At 38.0% G+C, this 20,872-nt stretch overlaps 1 protein-coding gene and 1 long non-coding RNA gene across 6 annotated transcripts in view; one reads left to right on the top strand and one right to left on the bottom strand.

The window, feature by feature from the left end:
* Nucleotides 1–297: 297 nt before the first annotated feature.
* Nucleotides 298–9,361, bottom strand: ZCCHC9 (zinc finger CCHC-type containing 9). 3 transcript variants are annotated; one of them, XM_017507665.2, is made up of 6 exons: nt 9,265–9,361; nt 6,164–6,563; nt 4,665–4,815; nt 4,339–4,431; nt 2,146–2,214; nt 298–888 (listed from the first exon to the last, which is right to left on the bottom strand). In XM_017507665.2, exons 2-6 carry the CDS (start codon nt 6,545–6,547, stop codon nt 770–772), a joined length of 816 nt encoding a protein of 271 aa, XP_017363154.1. In that variant the 5' UTR covers nt 6,548–6,563; nt 9,265–9,361; the 3' UTR covers nt 298–769. The 3 variants fall into 3 exon arrangements, with proteins under 3 accessions (XP_017363154.1, XP_017363145.1, XP_017363151.1); XM_017507656.2 differs by having other exon boundaries at nt 9,225–9,360; XM_017507662.2 differs by having other exon boundaries at nt 9,252–9,311.
* A 5-nt stretch (nt 9,362–9,366) lies between these two features.
* The window catches only part of LOC108288641, a 67,146-nt gene continuing 55,640 nt past the window's right edge, over nt 9,367–20,872 (top strand). For all 3 annotated transcript variants that reach the window (XR_005196761.1, XR_005196760.1, XR_001818775.2), the window contains exon 1: nt 9,367–9,642. This is a non-coding gene — a long non-coding RNA (uncharacterized LOC108288641). The remainder of the gene's footprint in view (nt 9,643–20,872) is intronic.

Genomic DNA, 20,872 nt, shown 5'->3' with positions numbered 1-20,872 from the left:
GTTATGTGCCATCATTCTGGTTAAGTAACGAAAACTGAATTTTGGCTAGAATTTCTCTCTCAAAAATCAAGGACAAAAAGAGCTGCTGTTAAATTGAGGTATTTCAATTTTAACTTTAGTAACTTGTAATCCTTTATGTCAAAGGATTACATAAAATCCTTTATGTCAAAACTAAAAGAAAAATTGTTTATTCTCATCTAAGAGTCATAAAAAATCTTGTTTCCAAAGGGATTGTTAGGTGGATATTAACAAACAATGGCTATTTCTATCAAGAATCAGGTATTCAGAAAACCAAGCAATAGAAAATGCATTTTTATTCCATATTTTAAAAATACAGACTTTCTAGCAACTTGTACATTTCTATTATAATAATAAATTGATACTCTGAGCCAAGAAAACAATATCACCAAAAGTTCATTTGTAACCTTTGTTTAGGGGTGTTTCACATTTATGCATAATTTTGCTTTTATAAAAGATGATTGTTACAATTAGGTATACATCCACTTAGTTATGCCTAAGTTCTGTCCCTTAAAATGTGTTCTTTTAGAGAATCCATTTAACCTTCTTATTCTCTTCTTCAGTTTTCTCCAAACAGTGGTAGAAGTACTATTTGATGAACAGAATAAACAAAATTGTTTTTGATCATAGTTAGATCATACCGCTATGTACAGTACAGTCCTGGCTACAAGGGAGCCCAACTCTAACTTGTGAAATGGGCCTATTTAGAAAGTAAAAATGAGGTGGTAACTAATGATAGTGCTAGTTGTTATCAAAAATTAACAACTTTAGGTATTTTTGTTTTGGGTTTTTGCAGTTTAGGTGCATCCAAAATTTCTTCATAATCTGCACTCATTCCCTTTGTCCAGCGACCTACTGTGACCATTCGATCTGTAAAGGGGTAGAAAAGTCAGAATATGAGAAAAACAGTAATCAAATGCATCCACTCAGATTGTCACTGGTTTTGGAAAGGAACTCGTTTTGACATGAATAATCACAAGGAGAGAAGACTCCATCACTAAAGGAAAGTGAGAAATTCTGTAATTGATTATAACCCTTGATTTCAGAGTATCACAGGCAATTTCTCATCCCAATTAGGGAAATGCAGCAACTACTTTGCAATGCATGAATTGATGAGAAAGCTCTTTCATTCTTTCCCAGAGTTCATCATTACAAAGTCAATGAATTCCAAGAGTCTGTAAACAGCAAGGCTTATGAAGCATCAGTTTTAAATGCACAAGATTCCACCTGTGAAATTATACCACATCTGCTTGTCAGTCTTGTCATTTGGGAAGTGGCAATCCTCCCAGGAGGGAGAATTCAAATTCCACTTCATCATTTCAATCTCACTGCCTACAATGTACTAAAGACTATCTTCTAGACAAGCTTGTAAACAAGAACTCTTGGTTTTCAAATTTAAATGTTAGGGATAGGAAGTAAGAATGAGCAGACTTATTTGTGTAGTGTTGTGACTATGTGAAATAAAAAGAAATGTGCTCTTTCCATAACAAGCACTGCTGGGCTATCCTACTGTCTTCTTGCTTTCTCACACATAGTTCATCATTCTAGTCCAGGCAAACTAATGTAATAATCATCTTCACTTCCTCAAAAGTCTGCCATAGGTATAGTGAACATCTCTGAAGTTTATGATGAATAAGGCTGGTATTTCATCAGGAAGAAAATAACTAGCCAGATTCAACACATTTTTAATATTTTGGTAGTTTCTGCAATCAACTCTGAATCTTTTAGGTATATACAAAGCAAAGCATGGATGAGGACACACAATACCAAGACTATTGAAAATTATTTCATATTTTTTATTTTCTCTTAGTGAATTCATATTTTTCTGTAACAGAATTGGCTCTATTATATTGAATTCATTTGTTTGCAAATATAAATGCTTGTGAATAAGATGTCTTACAAAGTCAGGGTCTTCTAAGGCCTATTGGTCACTTTTTTCCCTAACTACTCAGTTACTTAATACTATGTGTGTCTATTGCTAACAGAGAAGTGATTAAGTCATTGCTACAACAGGCCAACAGGTTGTCTTAAAATCATTAGTACCCAAATGAGTGATTAATAACAAGTGCAGAATAAAACACAGAATACTAATCTCACCCCTTCTAAGTAGAGGCCCAGAGATCTCACCTGAATTCTGACTTTCCGGGCAATCTTTCTTTAAATGTTCCACAGAGCCACAAAGTTTGCAACCACCACCTATTGAAAGAGCAAAGCTACTGAATACTGAATACCATCTCATACTTACATGAAATTTTTAACATCTCAAAGCACTTTCCCAACTTACTGGATCCTCACATCCTTGCCAGTTGTAAAGGTAGCTGGACCAGGAACATAGGGAGGTGCCACCATTCCTATTAATAATTCATTCATTCCTTTGACCCTCACAGAGCACTACATTGTACCCACCCACTGCTTCTTGCACCTGGCCTTGAGAGAAGTAGGAAAGAGAAATGAGATATGATGGAAGGCCTTTGTTCAAAAGCCATTGCACAGAAGCCTGGATCTTAACAATGCTTAGACAGGCAAGAGTCTGTGAATCCTTGGACCTGTAAACAAAAGTTGTAAGCAGATGCACTTTCCTGAATAGTATGTCAGATTCTCAAACACTCAGTGGCCCAAAAACAGATTAGAAACCTCTGTTCAACTGTACAGATCAGATGGGGGTAAGCATTTATGAAAGAAAGTTAATTTTTGTTTCGGTGCCTTTCATTAGCCAGGCACCCTATCCCTATAAAAATGCCCATCTGCCTACTTTAAACAACATTTCAGGATTGTGAATTATGACACATGTAGTTTCTAAAATGAATCTTTCACTTAATGATCAAACACTACTGCTTAATGGTCAAGCACTATCATAGTCATGCTTGAAATGTTAACTGACTTAGAAAACTAAGCTAATCAGATACAAATCTGGCTGAATTTTCTTTTCCTCAAATCTTGACTTTATTTTTAATATAAAAAATGCAAATTTGGAAACCCACCCTACTTTCCCCCCCCAACATAATGCTTTACCTCTTAAAAATAAAGTACTAATTCTATATACATCACATGTACCACACAAAAATGTATCCAAAGTTTCTATTGCTACCAAAGTGTTCTAAATTAAGAGAAGTTACAGAAAGCCCCTTATTGGAAACAAAAGATTATAAGTTATAAAATCAAAGCACACACAGGCAAATCTGGCCAAATTTTCACATCTATGTGATCTACTCTCCTTGCTGCATTAATTTTTTTTTTTAAACATCTAGTCACTTTGGTTGACCAGTGAAAGTCATTTTTGCTCATTAGTCATGTTATCTACCCAGTTTCATAAGCTCAAAACTGAAATGCACCTGAGCATTTTCCAGGCCCTGGTCTCTTTACACGCCATAGTGAAAAAGTAGCACTTGAATAGTATATTTTAATCGTTATAACTCTTTAATTCATCAACTCTAAGACATCACTGATTATAAGATGTATCATTATTGCACATATCTCTCAGAAAAACAGCTGTCAATTATGTGGGATCACCAATGGTAAGATACGTTCTGATTGCAGAGAGAGATTAAAATTCAAAAACTGTGCATCTTAGAATCAATAAAATACAGTTTTATCATGTCCATTCTACAAGTGAGGAAACTGAGATAAGAGTTTAGTAAGTTTGCCACAGCCCTCACCTAGTGAGTGGTGGTGCTGGGGCTATAACGCAAGTCTGACCGACTCCAAAAGTTAAGCTTTTTCACTGAAATTCTCCGGGGGAAACTGAGGATGTGACACAAGAAACGTCTAGAGCCTTATGGCACTAGCCATCACATTAACAGATAACAACCTCCTCCTCAAAGCTTTAGACATATAGACTTTACTGTGTGAACCTTAATTACCAGAGACAAAGAGAAAAAAGCCACATGATCCCATGCCAGAAAAATAAGAAAAAAATTCAGAAGCAAACATTACTGCAATATTAACTCATGTGTACCTGCCCTTCCACCAAAACGGTATGTAGTCTGAGGTTAAATATATATCATGATTTAAAAAATCTTATATTAGCTTGAGATATAATCCCTCTGCTTCTATTATATCTAAAAGTAGAAATGTATAACATAGTCTCACAAATGATGAAGCAAGCACAGCTGGAAAGATACACCTTAGTTTTGTCTAATTTGTTTTATGAAGTCAAACTGCACAAAAAGCCCAGTACATATAACAGCGCTTGATACAAATAATGAAATCTCAGGGTTCTGCAATTTATTTAAGAATTTATTCAAGAACTGACTGAGTGTAAATTAAATCACAACTGCACCATGACCACCATTTCTGCTATACGAGGGTAACAGTACTTACCATCAGCATAGAGTCCTTTGGGATTATCAGGACAAGCTCTAGACAGGTGCCCCATTTCTCCACAAACAAAACATTTTGCAAAAGGAAATTCACCTGTAAAAATCAACAGTTCCTGTTAAGTTGACAATACATACGGCAAGTCATAAAATTCACATTATTTTAAAATACTCCGAATAAAAAATGTTTTTACATAACTTAAAATTTAATCTCATATGATTTCCAAATACTAACTGGCACACTCATAACAAATTTTGTTAACAAAAAAACACCCAGGGTGCTATTTATTGGCTTTCCCCACCAACCAAACAAAAAACTGAAAAACATACCAAGAGCCGGGTCTACTTTAGCCTTACACTTGGTTATTTCGTGCTCTGTGGACCCACACCTGTAACATATTCCAGTGCCCATATCTTGATTTTCAAGGGCGGCAGGGCAATCTGCAATTCCATGACCAGGTTTTCTACAATGGAAACACACCTGGAGAAACAAAATGTGGGTTGCCACACTGTAAAGCTATACCAGTGACTTTATTAATTCTTATTATCAAAAACATATTTAAAACATTTCTCACCTTATGTAGCTCTTTTTCTGAAATCTCAATATTTTATTTATAGGAAAAAGTGTTTCATACATTCCTAAACAATAAGAGATATCCTTTCCATCAGAGGGTTTTCTTACTTTTGAAAAGCTCAACCAATAAATCTATCAATCTCAGGAACAATGTTATATGTGGTTTCGTGGAAGGCAATTGCTTAAATGAATTGAGCAAATATGGACTATTCATTTGATTAACTGGAATGTCTACAGCAGAAAAATGAAGTTTTCTAAAGGAGATGGACAGTGGCTATAAAAATTATCACTCAAAATTTGTACCTGTGTATAATTAGTATGTACTCATAAAACTTAAAAATATTTCTTTTAAAGTTCACATAATTAAATGAATTTGGGTCAAAATGTTTCCATTTAAATTATGATTCAAACCATAAGATGTATTTCATAGCAAAAAAGTATATCCTTGTTTTTGTACCCTAAATACACATTCTTTTTTTTTTTTTTTTCTTTTGAGATGGAGTCTTGCTCTCTTGCTAGGCTTGGAGTGCAGTGGTGCGATATCGGCTCACTGCAACCTCTGCCTCCCGGGTTCAGGAGATTCAACTGCCTTAGCCTCCCAAGTAGCTGGGATTACAAGCACGCAGCACCATGCCCAGATAATTTTTGTATTTTTAGTAGAGACAGGGTTTCACCATGTTGGCCAGGATGGTCCTGATCTCCTGACCTCATGATCCTCTCACCTTGGCCTTCCAAAGTGCTGGGACTACAGGCTTGAGCTACCGCACCCGGCCTATTTTTTATTTATTTTTTTATTGAGATGGAGTCTTGCTCTGTTGCCCAGCCTGGAGTGCAATGGCATGATCTGTAACTCCTGGGCTCGAATGATCCTCCTGCTTTATCCCAAAGTGCTGGGATGACAGACATAGGCTACCACATCTGGTTTACAACATAGGTTTTGAAGTCAGGCTGGGTTTGAATTTCACCTCTGCTACTAGTTAAGTGGCTTTCACAAGTTATTTAATCTGTCTGCATTTCAGTGTTTGCCATCCATAATATGGGAATAATGCCACCACCTTTATTGTGGTGTTGTGATAATTAACCAGTGCATCATGTGCCTAGCATATATAGGCTAAAATAGTACTAGTCCTTAAAACAATGCTTTATAAATCTGGGACATAACAGTAACCAGACCCTGCTATGATATATAAATATACGTGTGTGAGTATAATAGTTTCCAGCTAAATAAATAACAAGGTAGAAGTGATGCTCTCACCATTGCATTTTTCTTTGCCGCTTGTCTTTTTAACCTTCTTCCTTCCCGTCGACTGTCTTTCTTTAAAGCAACTGCAATTTCTTCCCTTACTTCCTTACTGTCTGTTGCTATAATTTGCCCATTGTGAACCATCTGTGAATTCTGTCTTAGGTATTCCATGAATCCATTCACATCTTCATTTAAGTACTCTTTTTTCTTTTTGTTCTTTTTATGTTTTGCTTGGGGTGCATCATTTTTAAGGGATAGCCTACTGGCTTCAAGTTGTTTACGCTTTGGTAGGTTTTGGCTTGTTCCCTCAAAGGATCCCTTCTTCATGTCCTCCCATGATGTTGCAGGCAAGGGTCTTTTGTTATATGTGGTATTAACTCGTGCCCACCTGGTCATAATTTTATCAGAGGTACCTTATCAATTTTTAAGACAAAAATGGGTGGTTAGTCATCAACAACAAAAACAACACAACTAAAGAGACATGCTATATCACTATATCTCACATATGTCCATATGTTAAACTTTTAATTATTAAAACCCTTTTTACTTCAGTTAGATATCTATATACATATTTAATGCTATAATACACTGCATAGATATGCTTCTAATATAAATCTACCACTTACCAGAAAAGCTGCCCCACCAGTTAAAAAAGTGTGCTTAAAATGAAAAAAATTATCTTAAACCAAATTATTTCATAAAATATAAATCAGACACTAATACAATGAATGCAATTATTCCTTCCAAATTCCGCAGTTTTCCTGGCTATTTTCAGATCTCCAAGTCCCACAGCTATTTTCTACCAGTCTTCTTGCTTAGTTTGCCACTTCAATGCAACAATTTGCATAGCAGATTACTAAGTATACAGAAATTATGTCCTTTAATATGAAGTTTGCTGAAATTTCCTGGCAGAATTATAAGTAAAACATATAAAAGCATTTATCATCACAGGATGATACTGGGCTTCCCTTCATACTAATCAAGGTATAAGCTACTTTCAGCCCAGTGATTTCACATCATCTTCAATTCCATTTAAATTATGATCCAAATCATAAGATACCTTTCACACCAAAATCTCTATCTTGTTTTTATACCCTTAATACCTATGCTATAATATGCAGAAACACTTTTCATTTTAGAGCACATACATAAAGAAGTAATTTATTCTAGCATTAATTATTTAGCTCCAACATAAAACTGAACAAAGTTTCGGTTACTTTACATACTACCTAGTAATTTGGAGGATATTTTTTGACTGCAATGAATAAGAACATTCAGCCATAATCAAAGATTCATCAACTACAGTCACATACTACATAACATTTAGGTCAACATTGACTGCACATATGATAGTGGTCTCAGATGATTATAATGGAGCTGAAAAATTCCTATTCCTAGTGATTTTGTGGCCCTCATAACTCATGGTATAGCACATTACTCATGTCTGTGGTGATGCTGGTGTAAACAAACCCACTGGACTGCCAGTCATATACAAGCATAGTGCTTACAATGATGTACGTAATACTTCGTATTTATAAGTATTCCAGAAAAAGGCAGTTATCATAAAACATGACAGCTCCATTCATGTTACTGCCCCTGAAAACCTTCCAGTAGGGCAAGATGTGGAGGAAGAAGAGTGATACTGATGATCCTGATCTGGTGTAGGCATAATGTGTGTGCCTTAGTTTTTAACAACAAAAATAATTTTAACAGGAAAAAGCTATATAATAATGTAAGGGAATAAAGAAAATATTTTTGTATAGCCATACAACATATTTGCGTTTTAAGCTGTTATTACAAGAGTGAAGAAGTTAAAATTCATTTAAAAGTTTGGTACAGTAAGCTAAGGTTATTAAACATTTTTAAATAAACTTAGTTTAGACTAAACATACAGCATTTATAAAGTCTACAGTAGTGTACAGTAGTATCCTAGGCCTTCACACTCACACACCACTCACTGACTGACCCATAGCTACCGACAGCCCTGCAAGCTCCATGTGTAGTAAGTGCCCTATTCAGGTGTACCACGCTCTCTTTTATATCATATTTTTACAGTATATTTTCTATGTTTAGATTACACACATCCTTTTACAGTACTGCCTACAGTATTCAGTAGAGTCATGCTGTACAGGTTTGTAGTCTAGAAGCAACAGGCTATCCCATACAGCCCAGGTGTGTAGGTTTGTGTTAAGTACACTATGATGTTTGCACAACCACGAAATGGCCCAACCATTTCTCAGAACTATCCCAGTTGCTAAGGGAAGCATGGCTGTATTAAGCCACCACCTTTTTTGTTGTTGTCATTGTTGAGATGGAGTCTCACTCTGTAGCCCAAACTGGAGTGCAGTGGGCTATCTCAGCTCACTGCAACCTCTGCCTCCGAGGCTCAAGCGATTCTCCCGCCTCAGCCTCCCGAGTAGATGGGATTACAGGCACGTGCCACCACGCCCAGCTAATTTTAGTAGGGACGGGATTTCACCATGTTGCCCAGGGTGGTCTCGAACTCCTGGGCTCAGGAGATCCGCCCGCGTCGGCCTCTCTGGGATTACAGGCATGAGCTACTGCGCCCGGCCTAAGCCATTTTTAAGACCAGCATCCCTGCGCAATCCCCCTTCAGGTCTCAGCTCCTGACAACAGAAAGATCTCTTCCACAGAAGCTGAAGGGTGTACCCAATGAATTGGTGTGAGACGCTCGACCCCACTTTCCGAGAGCACTCTTCGCTGAAGTTCCTGCGACTGTCACAGTGGGGACCGAAGCTGTTCAAAATGAAGTGCATCATCCTTCCCCTGAGTACATGGGAAGGGGGAGGCTGAGAGTTATCAAGAGGGTGAAGTGGGAGGGCCGGGCGGCCCACCCGCATGCGGATCCCAGTACGGCTGGACGCGCAGTCCCCGCCCGCCCGAGCCCAACAGCTGAGGCCAGCGCCCCTAGGCAGGCGGCGCATCCCACGCTCCAGCCAGCTCAGGGACCCGGCGGCCAGGCCCTGTGTCTTCCCAGCTTCACACACAAGTTCCGCCAGGTCAGCGGGAACAAACGATGAGACCCTGTGGCTTTCATGGTCGAGAACCTCACCTCACTGCGCTACCGCGAGAACCTCACCTCACTGCGCTACCGCGCACGAATCCCCCAGAGCAGCCGAGTTAGTGAGCCAGAGAAGCCAGCCTTCCTATGGCTTTGGAGACCGGAAGCACATAGTGCCCGAGAGCGCGTCACTTCCGGCGTCGCTGACGGTCTCTAGGAGAGAGTTGCAGGCGTTAAGACTGGGCTGAGTTTGTGGCGCGCTTAGTGATGGGATGGCGCTGTGCAGGACACAGACACAAAAAGATGAGTTCAAACCGTGCTGTCTGAACTCAGCGTAGTGGGCGAGATTGACGGGAGGATCGGTAGGGTGGGAGATGCCGGGAAGTCTTCCTTGAGACTGGATTAGAAAACAAAAATCTGGTGAAATTGGCGGCAGGAGGGAGTTAAGGACGTTCCAGGCAGAGGCAAGGTAAAGGCGCGGTGCGAGTGGGTCACTGCGATAAAAGTCTGAAAAGGACATTTTGCGGCTCTCTTGAGCGAACGGCAGTGCCTCATGTCCCCCCTTCAGTGCTGGTTGAGCATTCAGTTAAAATGTTACACTTTGTAGGCAAACAAGTCTTTTTAAGAGGAAAACGCCAGATTCCTGAACGGCTTATTTTCTCTGGCCTCTTCCTGACGGATACCACCACCAGCTGTGCCTAGTGGAAAAACTGCAATTTACCAGGACCACTACTCCCAACAGTTCTATTAGTCCATCTAACCTTTTGAATATTTGTCCACTTCTTTTTGTCTCTGTTGCCAGCTCCTCCCTTGTCCCATGTCGCACCTGTATTACTACAGCTGGTCTGGGTATTCATTCTGCTCCAACTCCCTCAAATCCATTTTCTGTGCTGCAGCCGAGGGAACTTTTGAAAATGTAAATCAGATAATTGCTGTATTGCTCTAAACTCTCCCATCAGTTCCCATTGTTTTTAGGATGAAATTCAGACTCCTTATTAAGTCCCTGCCTACTTAACTAGCCTTACCTTGGCACAATCGCTCCTTTGAGCTCCGTGCATAGGATCATTTCTTTAATTTCTCAAATGCCGCGTGTACCTTGTCATCTCCAGGCCTTTACATTTGCTGTTATCTTTGTGTGGTACTCCTTTTCTTCTTTCAGTTACTTTTTAGTTACCCTTCAAGGCTTTAAATATTTTATTCTCAAGAAAGCCTTCCAGCCTCCTACCCCCATGCTAAACCAATCTCCTACTGTGTGCTCATGGCAGTCTTCTTAGGGTACTTTGCACATTAGTAATTATATAATAATTGTGTAATAAGTTTATTGTACTCTCATTGCCTGGTACATCGTTGGTGCTCGGTTCGTTGTTTTTTTTCTTTTTTCTTTCTTTCTTTTTTTTTTTGGAGACAAAGTTTCGCTCTTGTCGCCCAGGCAATGGTGCAGTCTTGTCTCACTGCAACCTCCGCCTCCCGGGTTCAAGTGATTCTCCTGCCTCAGCCTCCCAAGTAACTGGAATTACAGGCACTCACCACTACGCCCTGCTAATTTCTGCATTTTTAGTAGAGATGGGATTTCACCATGTCACCAGGCTGGTCTCGAACTCCTGATCTCAGGTGATCCACCCGCCTTGGCCTCCCAAAGTGCTATTACAGGCGTGAACCACCGCGCCCGGCCCTTGTATTTGTTAAGTAAAGAAAAATAAACACTTTGCCATGTTTGTTTAAAGCAAACCAGAAAGTGGCCCAGTTTTAAGAGAAGGGATTTTATAGTCAGTGCTGTAGGAATAAATATCCTAGGTCATATGGTGGAGAAAGTTTTAAAAGACAACAAACAAACAACAGCACCTGCCAGCTCTTGCACATAGGTAACTTCCTAAAAGATGTGTGGTAAGTGCTCCCCATACTGTATTGATCTCAACCAGCTGACTTCAGGGTAGTGACATTTCATGAAGAAGTTTTATCTTTTGTAGATGCCAGGTACTTGCACGTAACGTGCCACTAGAGGGCGCATTTAACTAAAACTTTTTTTTTTTTTTTTTTTTGAGACAGTCATTTAAATCTGTAGGTCATTCATTCTTGGAAGTAAAGGAACATTCCGATTTCTTTTTGTTAGAGGTATGTCCAATGAAGATTAGTAGTTGAGTAAATGGGGCATAGAATAGGTCCTTTGGAATTCGGAGGAAACTATTGCTACTAATAGCTAACTTTACTGAACATTTTACAGGTGCCTGACTCTATGCTTAATGGTTTGCATTCATTACCTAGTTAGTCCACTCAGTATCCTGTGAGGTAGGTACTGTTATTTTCTCCATTTTGCAATGTGGGAATAAGTTCACAGAGCTGATGTAATCTACCCAAGGTCACACAGCTAATAAGAGGTAGAGCCAGAATTTGAACCAAGATCTCAATCCAAAACCTTTGTTCTCTGCAGCCTTGAAATACTGCAGAGGATTGTCTACTTGATCCACTTTAAAACACTTTATTAAGTTATCCTTGCCTGTGTTAGATTTTTTTTTAGAAAGTGTTTACTTTTACAGTTCAAGGGATTACGTGTGTATTCAGTTTTCCCATCTGCTTACTGAAATACTGTAAATGTATTTTTTAATAACAGTATTATCAGCAAGGTAAGTTAAATAAGGAATGAAGGTTTGGCGAAGGCTTTTCTGAAGGGCTTGTACCTCATTAAAAAAAAATTATTCAGCCCAAGCAGGAGAACAAGAAGAAAAGTGCGGAAAAGGACGTTAAAAAAAAACCATATGAAGTAATTGTAAAACACATGTTCATGTAAACATTACCCAGTTTAAGAAACTGACCACTGCCACATATTTTAAAAATTATATTAATGTAATTTTTTGCATGGGCAATATGTTTTTTTGTTTCAAACAAAAGTAGTTTGTATGATGATGTACACTTTCTGCAAAGTATCTGCCATCCTGATGATAACTATACATTTCTGGAGAAAATATAAAAAACTACCTGAGGATTCTGAAAAGAAAAAGGCATTTGTGGAAGGGAGACAGAATCTGAAGACAAGTAGCACATGGGTGAGAGTTCCTTTGTGTGTGGGGGTGGGGGTTGTCCTGAGGGTAGGCCACAGTCAAAGTGGTACAGCATGAATAGTTAAAACTATAATAAAATCTCACCGCCATCTTTCCGGCTGGAAGAATCAGACAAAAGACCATGCAACAGCCATACCTAATGAGAGAAGGGGGAGTTCTGGTGGGAAGAGAGTCACAAGGAGGAATCCTCTATTTCTGTGTATGAATTCCACCCAAGTCTTAAGCTCACCTCTGAATCACATCTGCTCAACAGAAACTCAGAGTCTTAAAGAAATGAACTGAGATTTAAGTTACCACTCACAAAAAGTGAGACAAAGCCTATGATACAAGTCTAAGTTAACTGCCTGCTTAAGTGTTTTTCTTAAGGAACGTGAAAGAAAAATAGAATCTTGGGACCCCAAACTCACTATGCCAACGGGAAAGTGAAGCTTGGGAGCTGAGTCACTAGCAAAAACTGCATTCCTTTGTTCCTAAATAACTATACTTTTACATGTTTACTTTATCTTGTGTAAAATCTAGATTTAGATTTCTCATCTTTTGAAAAAGATTTTCTTTTCAATTATGCCTGAGAAGAATGCATAATTGACTTTTCCCTTACTCCCTTCTTTTCATACATAATCACTGAACACCAAGCAGAGCCTCATAAGGATGTAACCATTTGCCTAGTCGCTCGCCCACTCCTTTTTTTTCTTCCCCTCATGCTTTCCCTTTTCTCTTTAAATATTGAAGTTTCAAAACCCTCTTTGGAAAAAGTTCAGGTCACACATTCTACTTTGACTTATGTTTCTTTGTCACCGGTGTGCCCTCAGCCTTGGCAAAATAAACCTCTGAGATCTGCCTCAGTTACTTTTTGGTTTACAAATAGAACTCAAGGCATATACTGAATAACATACACAATGTTCAGAATAAAACCCAAAATGACTTGATATACAAAGACCTAGAAAAATGTTAAACAGTCTCAAGGAAAACAAATGGCAATCCTAGGATGATCCGGATGTTGGAATTATTAGACAGGATCTTTAAAGGATCTATTTGACTGTGCTTAAGGAGGTAAGTGAATGCTGTAAATTATGAGATAAGAAAAAAAATGCTATAAGTGAATTGAGAGTTAGTAGAAAAATATAAGAAAAATTTTAGAACTAAAATATATCTGAAATAAAAAATTACTTGGTTCTCAGTGACAGAGCTCAGAGACAAAAAAAGTTAGTGATGGGCTAATATTATGGAAGTGACCAAAAAGAAAAAAATTAGCTGGATCAAAAAGTATAAGCATTTTAAATTTTGATAGATGTTGTTGATTCTCCTTAAAGCTTGTACCAATTTATATGCCCAGCAGCAATGTCTGACAGCTCTAGTTTCCCATGCTTCCGCAAAGAGTATTTTGTCACACTTTTTGGTTGTCAAACTGCCATAGGTGAAAATGGTATACTGATATTATTTAAAGTATCAATTCTGTTGTTTTAAGTGAGATTGAGCATCTTTTTATGTGTTTAGAAGTCATTTGTATTTCCTTTTCTGTCAACCAATGGTTTATATCATTTGCCCATTTCCTATTGGATTGTGGTTTTTTTCTTATTGATTCTAGGAGCTCTGCGTATATATTCATAATCAGATACTGTTTATAAATATTAGACTAGGAATAGAAGGAATACAGGGCCCCTTCTACACTTTTGGCCTAGTACTTAACATGCAGTATTACCTGTCTCCCCTGCTAGACTATAAAAGCACCAAATTATTAAAGTGATATGGATCTTTGTTGTCTTTTTTTTTTTACCATTTACATCTTGTTTATGTTACTGGATTGGTATATAGAAGACAATTTTTGTTGAATGAAAAGAAGAATGAATACAAAATAAGAAAAGTAGTTGCTTTTCTGTTTGTTAAATGAGCGAATACCAAATTAGAATCATTCAAAATCAATTGTCTAGTTTAAAACAGTAGCAACCACCAGAAGAAGAAGAAAATAAAACCAGAAAAGTGGGTATCTTAGTCTCATGTTCCTGAAGAGCTCTCAGATAGTTTTGGCCTATAAAGTGTGTGATGTAACTTTGTTTTGTCTTTGGTAATACCTAACAGAATTTGCTGCCATCTTTTGATGAACTCCTCTGTGAACTAGGAGTAAAAGGTAGTAGACCGTACCACCAGAATATGCCATGTGCAGTACAGTTGGATGCTGCTAGCAGTTTGGTGATGTTGTAAACACAAGCCTTACTTTAAGAGTTGAGATAAAAGGATACAAACATGGTATTAAAGAATACCTCAGAGTACAAGTTTATGCATCAAGTACTTCAGTTTTGTATTTACTTCAAAATGCAGCTTTAGCTATACTTGGAAGTTACTTTTAAAACATTACAGTTAATATTTATTTTCTTTTACCCAGAAATGATCTAAGCTAATGATATGGCCTATGGGAGAGGAAGAACTATAAAAACAATTTTAGGAACCTGTAAAGGATTGATCCTGTAAACAGATTGAGTACCCTATTATAATTTTAGTAATAACATTGCTATAGGACTTTAAGGTTTGGAAAGTGTTTTCACATAGAATTTCCATTTCTTTTATTTCACAGATATTTTCAGCTGGCTCTTGGGCACATTTTAAGGTGACTTACTTAATGCCTGTTTAAATTCTTAACCTACAGATAATTTTTTAAAAAGTATTAATTTGATAGATGAATTAATGCAAAGCTTATTGAGCAGTCCACCCTGATCCAAATATTTGAATGAATGTTTTCTCTGCTCTTTCTAGCTTATACCACAGGCTGGTACAGTGTAGGAGATATGGAGGATTCGTTGTATTGACTTTTGGGTATTTGAAAAGAGAGGGGTTTGTGCAAAGGGATTGAGGATTGGCTCTTACACTCTCAATCCCTATATGAGTAGACTCCACAAAAAGGAAAATTTGGTAAAGTAAATTTGTTATTTCTGCAAGTTGGAATGTATAAAACTGCATCACAAATTAATTGCTTAATTCAAGGTCTGGTCCTGGGAGTAAAAGGTAGTAGACTGATGTTTGTAACTGCAGGGAAAGCTGTCTTGTACCATGATATTTTTATCACAAAAATGTTAAAACTTTATATAAAGCACTTGGGAGGATATTTTCAGAATATCCACTGTCTGTATGGAATTTGTGAGTAGGGAGCCAACCAGAGGCAGACCAAGTAAGATTTCATACTATTATCTAGGTACTTCTCTATATTTTATGGAATAAAACTTTGGTTTCTTATTCAGCTGAAATGCAAGATTTACACTCTAAGAGATGAGAATTTCATGTTCCTATGAAACGTGCTTTCCTTATTGTAAGTCCCAGAGTCCTCTGTACTCACAGAGGGAAGTTCATTTTCTGACAGGCCAGATTCTACTCAACTTTGTTTGAGAGTTAATGATACTGATATAGTGTACTAAGATGTGGCAGTTTATCACACAAAATGGTATAGTTATTTGGGGGCAGGGATTATCTTGTTGAATTTCTCAGAGTTCTCCTTGATATAGCTTGGACAGAGAAGGCACTCCATATTTTTTCAACCAACTAGAATAAATTCAAGTTTGCATCATATGTATTATATTTGCAGGGGTGGAGAGAGGAAAAGGAAAAAGGCAAAATAGAGAAAAGGTAAGAATGGATATAGGCTTATGGTGAGGGAATGTTGAGGAAAAATGAAAAAGGTATAAGCACTTTGGTGGCTATAGAGTAGATGATGGGGCAGTCTGCCAGGATTGTGAAGCAAGGTAGGGTATTCTCATATTTGAAATGGGATTTCCTGTATGAAATTCCATTTTTAGATGACAGCTGTTACTTCATCCATCAGATTTTCTGTCCAAATTATCATGAAAAGGTTTGGGGTAGGGGGGAAGTATATTATCAGTTTAAAGTGCTCAATAGTGTGCTTCCAAATATTCTACCATTTTAGTATTTGCTTTTTATTTATTCCCTCTCTTTTTTAAAAAATATTTTTAAATTTATTATACTTTAATAAATTGCATTACATGTGCAGATCGTGCAGGTTTGTTACATAGGTATACACGTGCCATGGTGGTGGTTTGCTGCCTCCATTGCCCTGTCATCTACATTAGGTATTTCTCCTAATGCTATCCCTCCCCATTCCCCCCACCCCCTGCTATTCCTCTCCTAGCCCCCGCCCCTCAGGCCCTGGTGTGTGATGTTCCCCTCCCTGTGTCCATGTGCTCTCATTGTTCAATATCCACTTATGAGTGAGAACATGCAGTGTTTGGTTTTCTGTCCTTGTGTCACTTTGCTAAGAATGATGGTTTCCAGTTTCATCCATGTCCTTACAAAGGACATGAACTCATCCTTTTTTGTGGCTGCATAGTATTCCATGGTGTATATGTGCCACATTTTCTTTACCCAGTCTATCATTAATGGGCATTTGGGTTGTTTCCAAGTCTGTGCTATTGTGAATAGTGCCACAATGAATATACGTGTGCATGTACCTTTATAATAGAATGATTTATAACCCTTTGGGTATGTACTCAGTAATGGGATTGCTGGGTCAAATGGTATTTCTATTTCTAGATCCTTGAGGAATCGCCACACTGTCTTCCACAATGGTTGAATTAATTTACACTCCCACCAACAATGTAAAAGTGTTCATCTTTCTCCACATCCTCTCCAGCATCTGTTGTCTCCAGATTTTTTAATGATCGCCCCTCTAACTGGCATGAGGTGGTATCTCGATGTGGTTTTGCTTTGCATTTGTCTAATGACCAGTGATGATGAGCTTTTTTTCATATGTTTGTTGGCTGCATAAATGTCTTCTTTTGAAAAGTGTTTGTTCATATCCCTTGCCCACTTTTTAATGGTTTTTTTTTTTTTCTTGTAAATTTGTTTCAGTTCTTTGTAGATTCTGGATATTAGCCCTTTGTCAGATGGGCTAATATTTTTCTGTATTGGATATTTGTTTTTAAAACTGATATTTAGAATGTTGGTGATGGTTATGCAGCATTGTGGATATGCTTAATGCCACAGAACTGTATACTTAAAATGACTGGTGGTAAATTTTGTTACGTGTATTTACCACAATATAAAAAAAAATTAAAAATTGGTGTTTAACCTTCTTATGAGTAGTATTTTCTTGATTCTCTTTGAAGCTCAGTTTTGCATGTTTATCCTTTATTTATTAAGAAGTTGCTCTGAAATACAAGAATCAAAGTGTTAACTATGTGTACTTATCACAGAATCTAACAATTTTAATTTAGCATGTGCAATTTGTGAAACATGGCATTTTTAAGAATGTACATGTTCGTTACATGGGCATATTGCATGATGCTGAGGCTTGGAGTATGATTGATCCCATCACCCAAGTACTGAACATAATACCTAATAGTTTTTCAACTCTTGCCCTCCTCCCTCTAGCAGTCCCCAGTGTGTGTTGTTGTCATCTTTATGTCCATGAATACCCAATGTTCAGCTCCTACTTATAAGCAAGAACATGGGGTTCTGTTCCTGTGTTAATTTAGCTTTCTGTTCCTGTGTTAATTCACTTAAGATAATGGCCTCTAGCATCATCCATGTTGCTGCAAAGGGCACGATTTGTTTCTTTTTTATAGCTGCATAGTATTCCATGGTGTATATGTACATATTTACTTTATCCAGTCCACCATTCATAGGCACCTAGGTTGATTCCATGCCTTTACTATTCTGAATAGTGCTACAGTGGACGTATGAGAGCATGTGTCTTTATAACAGAATGATTTACATTCCTTTAGGTATATACCCAGTAACAGGATTGCTGGGTCAAGTGGTAGTTCTGAGCTCTTTGAGAAATCTCCAAACTGCTTTCTACAGTGGCTGATCTAATTTACATTCACACCAACAGTGTATTTTAGCATTGCCTTTTCTCTGCAGCCTCACCAGCATCTGTTGTTTTTGACTTTTTTTTTTTTTTTTAATTGAGATGGAGTCTCGCTCTGTCACCAGGCTAGAGTGCAGTGGTGCAATCTTGGCTCACTGCAGCCTTCGCCTCCTGGGTTCAAGCAGTTCTCCTACCTCAGCCTCCCGAGTAGCTGGGACTATAGGCATGTGCCACCATCCCCAGCTAATTTTTGTATTTTTTGTAGAGACAGGGGTTCACCACATTGGCCAGGATGGCCTCGATCTCTTGACCTCATGATCCAACTGCCTCAGCCTCCCAAAGTGCTGGAATTACCGGTGTGAGCCCCTGCACCTGGCCTTTTGTTTTTTTTTACCTTTTAATCACCATTTTGACTGGTGGGAGTAATTTCATTGTGGTTTTAATTTGCATTTCTCTGCGGATTAGTGATGTTTGTTCACATGTTTGTTGGCCACTTGTATATCTTCTTTTGAGAAGTGCCTGTTCATGCCTTTTGCCCATTTTTTAATGAGGTTGTTTTTTGCATGTTCAGTTGTTTAAGTTCTTAGATTCTGGATATTAGTCCTTTGTTGGATGCATGGTTTGTGAATATTTTCTCCCATTCTGTAGGTTGTTTACTCTGGTGATAGTTTCTTTTGCTGTGCAGAAGTTCTTTAGTTTAATTAGATCATCCCACTTACCAATTTTTATTTTTGTTACAGTTGTTTCTGAGGACTTAGCATGAATTCTTTCCCAAGGCCACTGTCCAGAATGGTGTTTCCTAGATTATCTTCTAGAATTCTTATAGTTTGAGGTCTTACATTTAAATCTTTAATCCGTCTTTTGTTAATTTTTGAAAGGTAGGGATCCAGTTTCATTCTTTCACATGTTGCTAGCCGGCTATCCCAACACTATTGAATAGAGAGTCTTTTCCCCATTGCTTTTTTGTTGTTGTTGACTTTCTTGAATATAAGAGAGTTGTGCAGCTTTATATCTGGTTTTTCTATTCTGTTCCCATTGGTCTCTGTGTCTCTTTTTGTGCCAGTACCATGCTGTTTGGGTTACTGTAGCCTATTAGGATAGTTTCAAATCAGGTAATATGATACCTCCAATTTTGTTCCCTTTGCTTAGAATTCTTCTGGCTATTCCTGCTCTTTTTAGTTTCCATGTAAATTTCAGAATAGTTTTTTCTAATCTTGTGGAAAATGACATTGGTAATTTGGTAAGAATAGCATTGAATCTGTAGATTGCTTTGGGTGTTATGGCTACTTTAATGATATTGATTCTTCCAATTGCAGTTCTCCTTTTAGAGGTCTTTCACTTCCTTGGTTAGATATGTTCTTAGGTATTTCTCTCTCTCCGTGTGTGTGTGTGTGTGTGTGTGTGTGTGTGTGTGTGTGTGTGTTGTACATGGGATTGCATTCTTCAGTTGGCTCTCAAACGTTATTGGAATATAGAAATGCTACTGTTTTTGTACATTGATTTTGTATCCTCAAACTTTACTGAAGTTGTTTATCAGTTCTGGGAGCCTTTTGATGATGGCTTTAGGTTTTTTAGGTATAGAATCATATCATCCATGAAGACAGTTTCACTTCTTCTTTGCCTATCTGGATACATTTTCTTTCTTTCTCTTGCCTGATTGCTCTGGCTACCACTTCCAGTACTATGGTGAATATGAGTGGTAAGAGTAGGCATCCTTGTCTTATTCCAGTTCTCAAGGGAAATGCTTCCAGTTTTTGCTTGTTCAGTATGATGTTAGCTGTGGGCTTGTCATAGATGGCTCTTATTATTTGGACATATATTTGCTTTGAGAGAGGAGGCAATTGGGGGCTGGCTAGGCAATTAGAGAGGGAAGGTCTCAGGAGAAGAACAACACTTGTGGAACCACAACTACACTGCCCCTGTTATGTAGCAAGTAAGTATAAATGTGGTGAAGAGCTTCCTCTTACACCAGGAGGTTTGCCCAAGAAGGGAGTGTTTCAACTTAGGTATAGTAAATCAACCTAATGTCCTTAACCCAGCTCATTACATATAAATCGTTAACATGACATCTGCATGGTGGTTTCACCCCCCTGCCAAGTGGGCTTTTCTGTGATGTTTATAGGTAATAACTAAGATGGAGTAACTTTGGACAAGAACATACCTGCACAGAAAGAAGTGGGACCAGGAAGCAACCAGGACATAGAGGGTTGTATAAGATGCAAATGAGAAAAACACCTTTGGAAAGAAGGGATAAAAACCCCTGGGGACAAGCCCATAGGTGTCAACCCACTTTCAGGTTCCCTCTTGCTTCTGAGAGCTTTTCCTGTTGCTTAATAAACATCTACTGTGCCTTACCCACCCTCTGGTGTCCATGAACCTTATTCCTCTTGGTCATGGGACAAGAACTTGGAATTCACCCAACTATGGGAGTGAAGGAGCCACATCACCTTGATACCTAGTTTCTTGAGGATTTTTATCATAAAGGGATATTAGATTTTATTAAAAGCTTTTTCTGTGTCTGTTGAAATGATTATATGGTTTTTGTTTTTATTCTGTTTGTGTGCTGAATCACATTTATTGATTTGCACATGTTGAGCTAACTGTGCTTTCCAGGAATGAAGCCTACTTGATCATAGTAAATTAACTGATATGCTGTTGTATTCAGTTTGCTAGTATTTTTGTTCAGGATATTTGCATCTGTGCTCCTCAGGGATATTGGCCTATAGTCTTCTTCTTTTTGTTGTGTCATTGCCAGGTTTTGGTGTCAGGGTGATGCTAGCTTCATAGAATGATTTAGGAAGGAGTTTCTTCCTGACTTTTTTTTTTTTTTT

This window comes from Cebus imitator, unplaced genomic scaffold, assembly GCF_001604975.1.
Source record: "Cebus imitator isolate Cc_AM_T3 unplaced genomic scaffold, Cebus_imitator-1.0 Scaffold16, whole genome shotgun sequence".
In the NCBI taxonomy this organism is placed as follows: domain Eukaryota; kingdom Metazoa; phylum Chordata; class Mammalia; order Primates; family Cebidae; genus Cebus; species Cebus imitator.
Note: the sequence above shows the minus strand (reverse complement) of the source record. Positions and strands in the feature narration are given on the sequence as shown.